At 34.9% G+C, this 14,634-nt stretch overlaps 1 protein-coding gene across 2 annotated transcripts in view; it reads right to left on the bottom strand.

Annotated features, from left to right (window-relative positions):
- The window catches only part of LOC143255739 (potassium voltage-gated channel protein Shab-like), a 146,967-nt gene that overhangs the window by 46,069 nt on the left and 86,264 nt on the right, over positions 1-14,634 (bottom strand). For both annotated transcript variants that reach the window (XM_076511894.1, XM_076511895.1), the window contains one exon: positions 7,122-7,985. In XM_076511894.1, the coding sequence (XP_076368009.1) occupies positions 7,122-7,985 (864 nt within the window). The remainder of the gene's footprint in view (positions 1-7,121; positions 7,986-14,634) is intronic.

Below are 14,634 nucleotides of genomic sequence, written 5' to 3'. Positions count from 1 at the left end.
TGGTAAAAATTAAGGATAAAAATATGGGTTTTATAAGACGTAAGCAGGTTATTTATTCAGTCCTTTGCATCTGATGTTATGACCAACACTGGTGAGGGAATCAGCTGGCGATAAATCATCTGATGAAGTACTCAGAATGAAAACAAATTTTAAATATATTTGTTGTGAGATTTTTTATATAAATGTGAAATATAAATGATGAGGGCTTTATGATACATTAAGGGATAGTAGGGACAGGTGGTTAAGGCACTCGACTCGTAATCTGAGAGTCTCGGGTTCGAATCCCCGTCACACCAAACACGTTCGGCCTTTCAGCCGTGGGGTCGTTGAACGATGACAGTTAATTCCACTAATCGTTGATAAAAGAGTAGCCCCAGAGTTGGTGGTGGGTGATGATGACTATTTGCCTTCCCTCGTATCTTAAGCTGCTAAATTAGGGACGGCTAGCGCAAATAGCCCTCGTGTAGCTTTGCACGAAATTCCAAATAAACTAAAACAAACAAAAAAAAATATGACATTAGCATGTGGTGAATTATTTCATAACCAACAAAAACTGAAATCAGTATGCGGGTTAATTTATCGACGTTTTAAAAAAATGCTGGAATAGAAATTGTGATTACGGGATAAGGAGAGTTTAGTTTCTAGTTTTAGTATTTATATGTAATGTATATTTTTACCAATAAAACTCCGAAAAGTGTGATTCAAATGACAGAGACAACACAAAACAATGATAACTTTCCTCAAATTAATGGTAAATGAATGGGAACATAAATCTCGAATTCATCGTACAAACAGTGAGCGAGGCTTCACGCGAGCGCGTGCCCTTTAAATATCGAGAGGTTCACTTCTAACATGTTCCACTAGGGTTGCTATGGTAACATAATTGAATGTTGTTTGAGAAATCCATGCAGAAGGATAGTACGCCTGCAAAATTGGATAGCTTAACGCGTGACTTAATTTAACGAAGATGTGCTGGTTGTATGGGAGAGAATATATTTCTTTAACTTCCACAACTATGGAAGACATTTTTAGTAAAGGATAATTTAATTACGGTGGATCAATCATTCCAATAAATATACTCGAGTAATGTATATAAAATTAACACGAAATTGTTCATCAATTTATAAACTTAAAATTCTGAAGCCAGATAATTCTTAGAAGCTTCCAAATACACTTGTTGATAACAAAATTTCGGAAATTTTCGAGAAACTCTTTTATCACTAACTTCGAACACAAACAGAATAACCAAATTTTAATAGATGCCTTCTAATTAGAAACTAACTTTTAGTAGTCATAAGCTCGTATTCAAGGCCCCCCAGTGGATCAGCGGTATGTCTGCGGACTTACAACGCTAAAATCCGGGTTTCGATACCCGTGGTGGGCAAGCACAGATAGCCCATTGAGCAGCTTTGTGCTTAATTCAAAACAACAACAACAATCGTATTCAAGGTATCTTGAAACGTGAATAACAAAACTTGCTGTCTCTAAAATTATCAAGATATTCTAATTTTTTCCATGGAAATCAAATGGACAAATGAGGAAAATAAATAGAATATCAAAGAAAAAGCAGTTATTAAGATATCGGTGAATTAAATCATAATAATTATTTCTGTCAGTGACTTGCAAAAGTAAAACGTTACAGTTTCTTACATTTAATATGACCATTGGAAAGTTAGACGCTGATACACCTTTTAGCATATAAAAAGTAATTGGATTCAAGTGCGTGCGATAAATTGTCAGCATTTTATCCCTGTTTCCTTTCATAAATTAATATGAAATAAAATGTTTCTAATACGTTTGTAAGTTGTCCTTTTATATTTTGATTTAGTAATGACTTGTTTCACTAATTAGGAGACATGGAGAATACACGATACGACGTAATATTTTATTACGTGGCCAGGTGAGTTAAGGCGTTCGATTCGTAATCCGAGGGTCGCGGGTTCGCATCCCCGTCGCGCCAAATATGCTCGCCCTTTCAGCCGTGGGGGCGTTATAATGTGACGGTCAATCCCACTATTCGTTGGTAAAAGAGTAGCCCAAGAGGTGGCGGTGGGTGGTGATGACTAGCTGCCTTCCCTCTAGTCTTACACTGCTAAATTAGGGACGGCTAGCGCAGATTGCTCTTGTGTAGCTTTACATAAGAGCTGCTCGGATCGCCATCTATAATTGATAGGTTAGAGACTCTTGTCTGGTCGAATAGAAAAAAAAATATTATAATTCTTATAGCGCACTTGCGGTTCCAAAATGAAAATCTCATTTTTGTGATTGCAAAACACGAATTATGTTTCTGTTTGGTTGTGTTTGTAGTTAAGCATAAAGCTTCGCAATGGGCAGTCTCTGTTATGTCCACAACAGGTATCGAAAACCAGTTTCTAATAGTATGAATCCGCAAACATACCGCTGTGTCATTGGCTAATTTATGCTAGCCATCCATAATTTAGCAGTGAAAGACTAGACGGAAGACAGGTAGTCATCATAACCCACCACCAGCTCTTAGACTACTTTTTTACCAGCGAATATCGGATTGACTGTCACATTATAATGCTCCCATGACTGAAATGACGAGCATGTTTGGTGTGACGAAGATTCAAACCCGCAACTCTCAGATTGCCAGACAAGGGCCCGAACCACCTGGCTATGCTGAGCCTCATGAATTATATACTCTTCAAAAAAAGAAACGCAAAAGGAATATTTTTGTTATTTTAAAGAGAAATATATGTAATAACGTTACAAGCTCAGAGTATGTGATGTTACACGTGTTAAGGCACTGATTGTCAGACCAAAATGACAATAAAAGTTGTGCACTTTGAAAACGGAGGAAAACATCGGATTTTTCGTCAAAACGCATTCGTGTCCAATAAATTTGTTTGAGAGATCTGCATGTTCTGCAAGTGCAACATGTGCAAAATCCCTATAAAAGTGACGAGTTCTCGGTTTCCATAGTTCAGTGTTAAGCCACCGACACGCAATACAGTTACGCCAAGACTGACTGAAGCACAACGCAACAACGCCATTGGTCGCTGGAAACAGTCGAATCTCGATCAGATGTTGCCAGAGCTGTGAATGTCCATCCAAGCACAATCATAAGGCTATGGAATCGTCATCAACAACATGGATCAACTCGTGACCGTCCACGATCTGGCAGACCTCGTGTGACCACGCCCGCACAAGATCGCAACATCCGGTTACGTCACCTTCGGGGTAGGACCACCACTGCGACGTCTACTGCCTCAACCATACCAGGGCTGCGTAGGATTTCCGATCAGACCGTACGCAACTGTCGACGAGATTCTTAGGCCCCATGTGCAACCCATCATGGTGAACGTCAACGACGTTTTTCAACATGACAACGCCCGTCCTCACACAGCCCGACTCACCACTGTCTTCTTGAGACACCACAACATCAACGTTCTTCCCTGGCCCTCCAGATCACCAGATTTAAACCCCATCGAACATCTTTGGGGCGAGTTGGACCGACGTTTGCGACGGCGACAACCTCAACCGCAGACTCTACCTCAGCTTGCAGCAGCTTTGCAGGCTGAGTGGACAGCCATTCCACAGGATACGATTCGTCATCTCATCGCTTCCATGGGCAGGAGATGCCAAGCAGTTATTGATGCTCACGGGGGGCATACTCGTTATTGACGTCGAGTAACTTTAAACTTCAACTAGTGAGTGTGGACTTCGCCTTTGCAGACTTTGGATGTTCAGCAGTGAATGTGAAAGTTTCACACATGTCATACAGAACTACCCAGAATAAACTTGTTAACAATTTGTCTCAAATTTTACCTTTTGCGTTTCACCTCTTTGGCCCAACTAACAACAATGTTTCGAAACTGCACTTATCAATAATAATTCAGTATACTTTTGCCCAGTTTTAACATTCATACTGGTAAAGAGACGGTAATATGGGATAAGTTTGAATAGTAATTAATATTTTTCACTGAGAAAGCAGTTTTTAATTCGATTTCTCTCCCTTGTAATATCTTACCATCATTAAATATACTTTAATTACCGAAACAAATGGTCCTATTCAAACAAAGACGATTAATATTTCCTGTGATTGTTTTACACAATCATTTCGGCCATCTGTATGGTAAAACGTAGCGAAAATGTATTTCATAAATATTCTTTCTGCGCTAGCCGTCCTTAATTTAATAGTGTAACAGTGGAGGGAGGGTCCCCCGCTAGTACAGCAGTATGTCCACGGATTTACAACGCTAAAATCAGGGGTTCGAATCCCCTCGGTGGGCTCAGCAGATAGCCCAATGTGGCTTTGCTATAAGAAAACACACACTGGAGGGAGGACAGCTAGCCATTACCACACACTCTTTTGCCAACGAGAAGTTGGATTGACCATCACGTTATAACGCTTCAATGGCTGAAAAGTCGAGCATGTTTGGCGTGGCCGGGATTCAAGCTCACAACCTTCAAATTACAAGTCGAGTGCTCTAACCAGTTAACGATGCCAGGCGAAATATACTTATAAGCAAAAGTAAGTATTCAAACAAGAAAAACAAAACAGATTATTTGGTTCTGATAAAGGCCATTCTCTTCCAGCAGTTTCTAATCATGACTTTTTATTTTCCGATGCTATCACGATGTAACTTTACACGTGTTTTTTATTTGAGTTAACTGTAAATGGCATGATAAAAGAATGTGTTAGAAAGCACAACGCAGGAAAAGCATGAGTGAAACGAAGTATATATTTTAAACACTGGATTAAGTCGGAATAAACACATGTGTAAAATCAGATTCTGTTGATGCAACAGCGTTATTTCAAGTACAGATATCAATAAAACTGTCATAGAAGAACTAACGTTTCATGAATAGAATTCATGGACCTTTTTATATGGCAAAAAAAAGTTTGTGAAACGTTCTTGACAGTGTCTATGGTTTATTGATAAATACTAGCAAGAGAATTGCAATGTCTTTGGGTTCTCTGGCAAAGAAAGCATTTTTTTTCCCTGTCTGATTGATCATCTGTCAAAAACTGTTACTGTGGCAAAAAAGAGAGGAAGTTGAAATGAAAATTTAGTTTTGACTTCTTATCACTTGTTATTCTAAAGCACATTCTATATACCCTGTTATAAAAGTCACTTATCCATTCTCTTTTGCCCTGTATGTTACTAAACTAACATCAAAATTCAACGCTAGGACCAAATAAAATACTTGTGAAGGCAATAAAACTCAGTAAGCGACAAATGTACAATTCAGTAATCAAAGAATTACTTTAAATTGTTTTAATGTGTGGTACCATTAATTAGGAATACAATAATGCCTGACTGAATATATATTGGATTACCTGGAAGTCCAAAATACAAAAGGGAAATCTTTCGCTATCCCAAACGTAGATTCGATTTTTATTTGTTTAGCATGTTCGTGCAAACCTACATAAGGGTTACGGATTCGAATCCTCGTCACACCAAACATACTCGCCCTTTCAGACGTGGGGCCGTTTTAAGTTCGGTCAATCGCACTATTCGTTGGTAAAAGAGTAATCCAAGGGTTGGCGGTGGGTGGTGATGACTAGCTAGCTACCTTCCTTCTAATCTCACACTGCTAAATTAGGGACGGCTAGCGCAGATAGCCCTCGTGTAGCTTTGCATGAAATTCAAAACAAACCAAACTCTTATTTCTATATTTGCTTGAGTGGAGTCCCCTTGTTGTCAAATCCAAATGTGATGCTTCAACGACGACATTTTGTTGCTACTGTTGAATGAATTCAATTTTTTAAAATCTATAGAAACCCAAGTTAACACTATTCGTTGGTTTTCATATTTTGTCTGTTGTCCATTTTATTAATTAAAATAGTTTTGTATTTTTTTGTTCAAATTTTCTTAAAGGCCATCCATGTAGATTTAGGCTTAATATCTAGTTTTCTTTTTAGTATTTTTGTAGATTGGTATTAAACATGAACCGTTAAATCTAAGATATATAATAAAACCGTTATATTCACACTGTTTAATACCCACGAATTACGACTGAAGTAACTTGTGAAATCTCACTATTTTAAAACAACATTGTTTTATAAAACATGTCTCTATACTCGTTCCATATTTCTCTGACTCGTCATGTAGGGTGTAAATGATTAGACGATCGGGATACATGTGACGTTCCTGATTTTGTTTGTTTGTGTGTTATTTAGCACAAAGCTACACAAAGGGGTATTCGTTCTTTGCCCTCCAGGGATATCGAAACCCAGTTTCTAGCAGTATACGTCTGCAGATATACACACCACTGTGCTAACGGGAGGCACGTATCGTTTTCCTAACAGATCATGTATTAGTGGATTGTAATTTAGGTGATTGTGACGTAGTTGTCGAATTAAATAATTTTTGATATCTCAACTAAAACGAAAGAGAGAAAACGTTTCTGCACAAACCTATTCTATTGACGAATCTGTTGTTTTAATTATAAAGTCGTTAGGCTTCAAAGAAACCAATTCGGGACATACCAATTAAAATTAATAATTATAGCAGCCACTGATGATACTTAAAATACAAGATATTGTTCGAAGTCTATCTCTGTTATAGAAATAAGTGTTCAAATTATAAAAATTCAAACAAATATAATTTGCTTTTCTCGAAGGAAATATCTTACTTTCGAGAAAGAGAAATTTTATTGTTACGTTCGGACACGCTACTTCCTAGTGATACAGGGGCAAATCTGCAGACTTACAACGTTAAAAACCGAGTTTTGATACCTGTGGTGGGCACAGCAAAGTTAGCCCGTTGTGTAAGTTTGTGCTTATCTACAAGCAAAATAGATAGGCCTTCATATGTTATTCTCAGCTAGCAAAGATTGCAGATATTTAAGATTTTATTCAAATTAGTTTTGATGAAAACAAGTCAGCTCTTGGTGATTAGGTATGAAACGGTATAACGAACAGAAACGGAATGAGACTTGGTTTATTGTACACGATGTATTTTAAACTATATTATTGACTGTTTTATTGTTACATTTAGGGAAATCTTTCAATACTCTTTATACGGAAAGAACTCCCACTTCAAAATGAAAAAAATTTGACGAATACAAAGAAAATGCATATAGAACACAAGCCACACTTATACAAAATAATTGTGTATCAGGTATACGAAGGTAAGAAAAATAGGGCTTACCTGACTTATGTTGTGACCAGTGTCCACAAGTACGTCAATGAGGTCCATGGACTTTGCAAAAGCGTCCCTTAGGTTCACGTGGTGGAATGAAACTATACTGCCTTCCCGCTTGGCTCTCTCCATCGCTTCTTTTCGCTTCAGTGCCTTCTCTCGACGCATCTGATTCTTATAGAACTCGGCGAAGTTGTTAACAATAATGGGAATGGGCAGAGCAATGACTAGCACCCCACAGATGCAGCAGACACTACCTATCGCTTTTCCAAGAGGTGTGGTCGGGTAGATATCACCGTAGCCGACGGTTGTCATGGTGATACTTGCCCACCAAAACGTCTCCGGGATGCTGGTATATTTGGTGTTTGGCTCATCTTTTTCAGCAAAGTAGGTTAAACTCGAAAAGATCATGATCCCTATGGCCAGAAATAGCATGAGCAAACCGAGTTCTTTGTAACTGTTTCTCAGTGTGAACCCAAGACTCTGTAAGCCCGTGCTGTGACGAGCTAATTTTAAGATTCGCAGAATTCTCATGATTCGGAAGATTTGTACAATACGTCTGACGTCCTGAAATTGGTCTGTGTGTTTGTTGGACTCGATTAAAAACAAGGACACAAAATAAGGAAGGATAGCTAACAAATCGATAATGTTCAGAGAGCCTTTGAAAAATTTCCACTTGTTTGGTGCAGAAATAAACCGTAAGATATATTCCAGAGTGAACCACGTAATGCAGACAGCCTCCACCATGGCCAACTTTGGATTATCCCCACCCTGGTGACCATCCTTGTCCTCTACTTGCATCTGGGGCAGTGTGTTGAGGGTCAGAGCTATTGTCGAGAGGACTATGAACAGAATGGACAGCACAGCCACTACCTGGAAGATAGGGCACAATTGGCCATTTAAAAAACAAAATTCGACTTCCTATGGACCTCTCGATGCCATTTTTTTGTTTGCCACAAATGAAATAGACAATTAACTACCCGCATGAGTTAGAATTATAAAAATAGCTTCTAAATTACTAGAAACAAGTTTTGAATCGCCGAATTGCCTAAATCATCGGATACATGTAATTTCAGTTAAAATAAAACTTAATAAACTGGAGTCCATAACCAATATATTTATATGAGGTCTAACAGTTAACCTGAAGTAATTTTTGAGATACATATATATGTCATAACAGAAATAGGAAAATCGGGTATATGTACATGTGTGTGTATGTATATATAGGTTGACATTATGTAAAATCAGAGGTTTATGTTAATACATTTTCTTCAATCCACAAGTAGTTATTATTTATGTTTTTAAACTATTTAATAAGAAAATATCAGACGTCCACTGAAAATCATAGGCTACCTCTGTTTCTGTTTTGGATGTAGGAGATAAAGCTATGGCATAATTACATTAGTTTATCTTCATAGACTATAAACACAATCACCAGAGAATAAGTAATAACGCTGTTTTTATTTCCCAGACATTTCATTCGTTCTTCAAACAAACAATAAACAGCTATATATGGTACAAATATCCATTCTTTCCCGTTCGTTAATGTATTTTTACTATCGATGACGTGTATCTGAATAAGACATATAATGCTGACATTGTTTTATCGTTTATCTTCAGCGTGTGTGTAATAAAAGAATGCTTAATTTTATCCAGACTAAACAATGTAGATTTATCCACAAAGTTTATGATTAATAAATCTATGAGGAAAGTGGTGTTTAGAGCACTTTGCACTTTATAGAGTTATCAATATTGATAAAACTCCAAAGTACTTATTACGATGCACAAAACAATAAGTTAAACATTGTTTTATCTCCCTGTTAATCAGTCTCAGTGTTGATGAGATACAGTTAAATAAGACTGTAGTATACAATACTGATGTGTTTTCGTACATCTTTCCAAGTTGATTTATTACAGAGTGCATGGTATAACTGTATGTAATTAGAATAATGTAAATATATATCCATTATTCTTTTCGAGAATTATCACCATCAGTTTAGCCTCAGTTAAGATAATATGCAAATTCCTGCAATGTATACAGTTTTGTTATTTTTGCCTAATGTTAATTAATCTTCAATATAGCTATCAGAGATATTAATCAGTGAGAAACTGAGAAGAAATTTGATTCTTTCATAGTTGTATTGATTATAATCTGTAAATAGTGTAAACGATATACAAATACATAGAAATTGGTAAATATAAATTTACTGAATTCAGCCATATATATATATTAGTAAACATCATTTTTACTAAATTCAGTTTTTTCGTTCAATACAACTACTTGTAGCTTGCACTACAATATTGATAATTAGTATTCATGATCCACCAAACAACAAATCTGGACCCGTTATTGACACGGGTGTTCATATTTATCAGCCATATAATAATCGATCTCTTTCAAATGTTTACGTTATACGAATTCATAAATTATTGAACTGAGAAGCTATATTTCATCAGTCTATTAACAAATCTTTAAACCAGATTATAAACAACAGACGATACAAACGTTCTTTTTTATTATCTTTTAATAATCAATTAAATTCTGTAAATATGTTGTAAAGACAAATTACGATAACATTTGAGAATATATTTTCTTTTGACTAATATCTGATGTCAGGATCAGTCTATGTAAAGATTAAGGCACATTAAAATGAGAAACTGCTCCTTCTGTCCCTACACTTTGAATACTAATTTACTTAAACTGTAGATCACTTTATATATTCAAAATATCGAGTTAAGTGGCTGTTTTCTCCATTCCTCTGGATAATAAATATTTACAAAAATTATTACTTACAAATGCACACCATTGGAAAGTTAGACGCTGATGCACCTTTTATCATATGAAAATAATTGGATTCAGGTGCGTGCCATTAACTAGTCAACATTTTATCCCTTTTTCCTTTCATAAATTAATATGAAATCAAATGTTTCTAACATATTTGTAAGCTGTCCTTTTCTAGTTTGATATATTAATGATTTGTTTTATTAAATAGGATACGTATAGAGTACACGGCACGACGCAATATTTTGTTTCTTTCAATGATGTATTCAAACTAGTTTGTCTTTAAAGTAAATTGCCCGGAAATAAATACTTTTTCCGTTATAATGTTAATTATCATTAACCTTTGGTCCACTATATACACATGCATAAAATATATGAATTTTCTGAAATTGTTCATAATAATTACTTTATAATTTATATCACACGAACATTAGTAGAATGTAGTAATTTTAGAAACAGTTCATTACTCTTCTAATCTTTTATTATTAATTCATTTTATGGTTACAATTGAAAGCTTATTTTTCAAACAATTATTTATATAGAACGTAGCTCCCCTGGTGGATCAACGGTAAGCTCGGTGGTTTGTAACGTTAACACTTGGAGTTCAATTCAATCTTTATTGTGCATAAAGCACTGACCGTGCAGCTTTGTATATTTCGTACGTAGTATACTATAGAAAAGTTGATCGATTTTCTTTGATCTACTAATAATTTACCATTTTGCGTTGAAAGAATGCAGAAATAAATAGTATGTGTGTGTGTGTTTTCTCATACCAAAGCCACATCGGGCTATCTGCTGAGTCCATCGAGGGGACTAGAACCCCTGATTTAGCGCAGACTTCCCACTATACCAGCGGGGGACAACAAATAGTATTAACTGTAGTTTTTTTTTACTCTTCTTTATCAAAACAACATTTTTAAAAGATGTTGTTGTTTTTTTTTACTTCTAAAGATTAGCAATAAGTGCAGAATCGGTTTTTGTACTGATTTGCTTTCAAAGGATAGTGTATACATATGATTATATGATTTCACGAATTAGTAATATCAATCCACATTAATAGTTAATTTCTCTGAATTGACTTTGAACATTAATTAGATAGAAATACAGAAATATAAAGCATTTTATTCTATATTGATCTACTTATGATAAATCTTATTTAATTTTTTTTGGGTGCAAAGTCACGCTATCTTCGTTCTGTCTAACGTGGCAAATCGAATTCCGGATTTTAACGTTGTAATTTGGGAAATGTGTTGCTTAAAACCGGGAGCGGCGAATACAGATAGTATTAAGTTAAAATACTTGAATTGTGTCTACATCTTCCATTAATATGTACGCATATATGTATTTCATTTTTGAGAGAATATTGTATATTAATGCAATTAGTGGGGGAGGTGTGTTATTTTGTCTATTTTTGTCTATGCATTGACAACAACATATTAAGGATGCACATTTAGAGGTGAAAATAATGTGGACGATTATTTGATGTTTTTGCGCTGACTAATTAATAATCGACAATCAATAAACTGTAATTTTTGACGTGTTATGCAAGCATCACCCAAGCATTATATATACATACATGTTAATAGCTTGAGGACGTATCACATATTAAAGTGTTTAAATCATCATGTTTATTCAAATAATTAAGAATGATTAATTTTCTTTGTAAATTATACCTTCATATGAATATTTTAATAAGACAAGGATTTGTTTGCACGTTTATCGATTCATTAATAACTCAACTTTTTACAATCATTCAATAGTAATTTCTTTTTCTTATAATCTAATAAATGAGTACGATTTTAAGATGAACTATTTTTGCCTTCGCCAGTCTATTAATACTGATTCTTCTCCTGATTATATACATATACTGCTGGTCAAAATCTTAAGGCCAGTGAACATAAAGAAAAAACATGCATCTTGCGTTGTTAGACTCAATCACTTATTTGGGTACAGTTTCGGAAAATGAAAATAAGAAAAGGGAAAATAAAAATTAAAACTTTACCATTTAATAGGGAATATGTGAACACTATGAAATTAGCCAAGTACTAGCTGGTCAAAAGTTTAAGACCATACTGAAACGAAGCGTTAATCGGCAAACACGTAACGAAATTTAGTCATTTGTGTTCAAGCATTATCGTTGTCAACATCTCCCACTGACATCTCCGGTGTTACATTGGGTAAAAACATGGCAAAGGCTAAAAGGTTGACAGCGTTTGAACGTAGCAGAATTGTCAAGCTGCAAAAGCAAGGTCTCTATCAACGTGCCATCGCTGGTGAGATTGGGTGTAGTAAAACTGCTGTTGCAAATTTCTTAAAAGATCCTGAGGGATACGGAACGAGAATTTCAAGTGATCGGCCCAAGAAAATTTTGCTTCAGGTTATACAGGGGCGACAAATAGCAGCTGGCTACACTGGTATGTTAGAGAGAGCATCTTTATTGGCTGAAGACCCTCGCTTGTGTGGAAATGATTAGATCTTTCAGCAGGACAACGCTGGAATCCACAATGCCCGCAGGACAAAAGACTTTTTCATGGCGAATAACGTGATTCTTTTGGACCATCCAGCGGGTTCGACCAAACTGAACCCCATTGAAAGTGTTTGGGGGTGGATGGCAAGGGAAGTCTATAGAAATGGACGTCAATTCGAAACAGTGCATGATCTTCGTGAAGCCATCTTCACCACTTGGAATAACATTCCAGCCAGCCTTCTGCAAACGCTTATATCGACCATGCCAAAGCGAATGTTTGAAGTTATTCGCAATGACGGCCGTTCAACTCACTACTGAGACCTGTTCTTGGACATTTCCTACACTGTTTAGGACTTCTTTTTGGTATGGTTTTAAACTTTTGACCAGCTAGTATTTAGACTAATTTCATAGTGTTCACACTTTCCCAAATAAATACTAAAAAGTTTTTTATTTTTATTTTCCCTTTTCTTATTTTCATCTTTTGAAGCTCTCAAATAAGTGATTGAGTATAACAACGCAATATGCATATTTATTCTTTACGTTCATTGGCCTTAAGATTTTGAACAGCAGTGTATAAACAGTAGAAAAACTTGAAATGTTCAATATAGTTTTGTTTTCGAAAATTTATTATTTTAGAAGTAAGATAAATTTAATTAAAATTAATAATACAGAGAGCTTGTAAATTTAAAAGATTTCTGTGTAATTTCTATGGTAAATGCGTTTCAAATAAAATAGGAGTTAACTTTAAAAAACGAATGCAAATTTCAGTTGTAAATTCCACAAGTAAAAAGCAGCATATCAGAAAACTGCATCTTAAGTTCAAAACGCCCTCTAGCTCCAGAATATATATACATGTAGGATTATACATGTTAATATGCAGAACAGTACCTGTATAATTCTACATATTCATTTACTTATATTATAAATCTTAAGAAACAACAACATATGTATAGTGTTTAAACGGATTTAGAAAGGATGCACGTTCTGGTGTTTTCAGAGTATAATTCTAAAGGCAGTAAACTTATTTTCGTGAGAAACCAATGACTTATGGATAAGGTGTTTTTGCAGCGACATATATCAATATTTGTTTTTATTTCTTTATTTTTTGCTGTTACGTCATATATTTTTCTTACCGTTATGCATATTTCCATATGCTGTACATATATTGTTCAACTGTAACCACATCATATATACATACACACACGTATTTGTACATTGTATTAATTTTATGAATTATTTTTATTTCCTGTGATATATTAACATCAATATAATCTTATTCGTATTTTTCTCCATATTATGGTAAATATTTCTTTTATTTCTTAATTAGAAATAATTAGACACTAAAGATCCAAAGTTAGCCACAAAGATGAAACTAGCAAAGCAATTGCGATACACAAATTTACGATTAATTATAGATTTATTATAGTTACTTTGCTCGAGAAAGCACATAGAAAGCTGAAGAAAACCGAGCCAATAAGAATATTTCTAAAATCATGAATTCGAAAGATAGCAGTCTTTGTATTGCACTATATCACTAAAAATAGAAATAAGCGTACAAAGCGTGCTACTTTGAAACAGCCATCATTACCACAAAGCTTTTACAAATAGGCGTGTTTTTTGTGTTTTTTTTTTTCAAAGCTGGTGTACTTATTTAAAACATATAGCTAATAAAGTAATAACCATTACAATCTCACCAAATTTGACTATTAAGTCAATTTTCAAATGATATAACGGATTACATTTTTACTTTGAAAACACTTAAGGTTGAAGGTATGAAACAACTCAGAACATAATTTATATTATGGTATTCGGTTTTTTTGTTTCGCAGAAGGGTATAAAACAAATTACAATATCGACAGATTGCAAACTTTCAGAAAAATGTATTTTTGGTTTAATGAGTGAGTTTTAAAAGAAATATTGTTCGTGTTATTATTTTGCTGTAACTAAGTTTCCAACATGCTATTGATGTATATGGTGTTTTGTTTTCTAGTTGATTAACTTTTTTATATAAATGAATAATTATGCTTCTTTTGATACTGTAGCTTTACTCAGAGAATCAGTTATTGAACGGAAAATGAATTTTTATTGTTTTTTTTTTTTCTGGTATAAAATGTGGTGACCGTGTTCTAGAACATCTATACGAGCCTACATAAGAATCATTTATTAAGGCACAACTGAAGTGTAACCTAACGTACATTTGTGTAACATATGGATAACATCAAAGCACCGAGAAATTATTGACCAACTACTCTTCAGTTACTTCCATTACATGC

Source organism: Tachypleus tridentatus, chromosome 7, assembly GCF_004210375.1.
Source record: "Tachypleus tridentatus isolate NWPU-2018 chromosome 7, ASM421037v1, whole genome shotgun sequence".
NCBI classification, from domain to species: domain Eukaryota; kingdom Metazoa; phylum Arthropoda; class Merostomata; order Xiphosura; family Limulidae; genus Tachypleus; species Tachypleus tridentatus.
The sequence above is the reverse complement of the archived record's forward strand: the minus strand, read 5'-3'. Positions and strand labels throughout refer to the sequence as shown.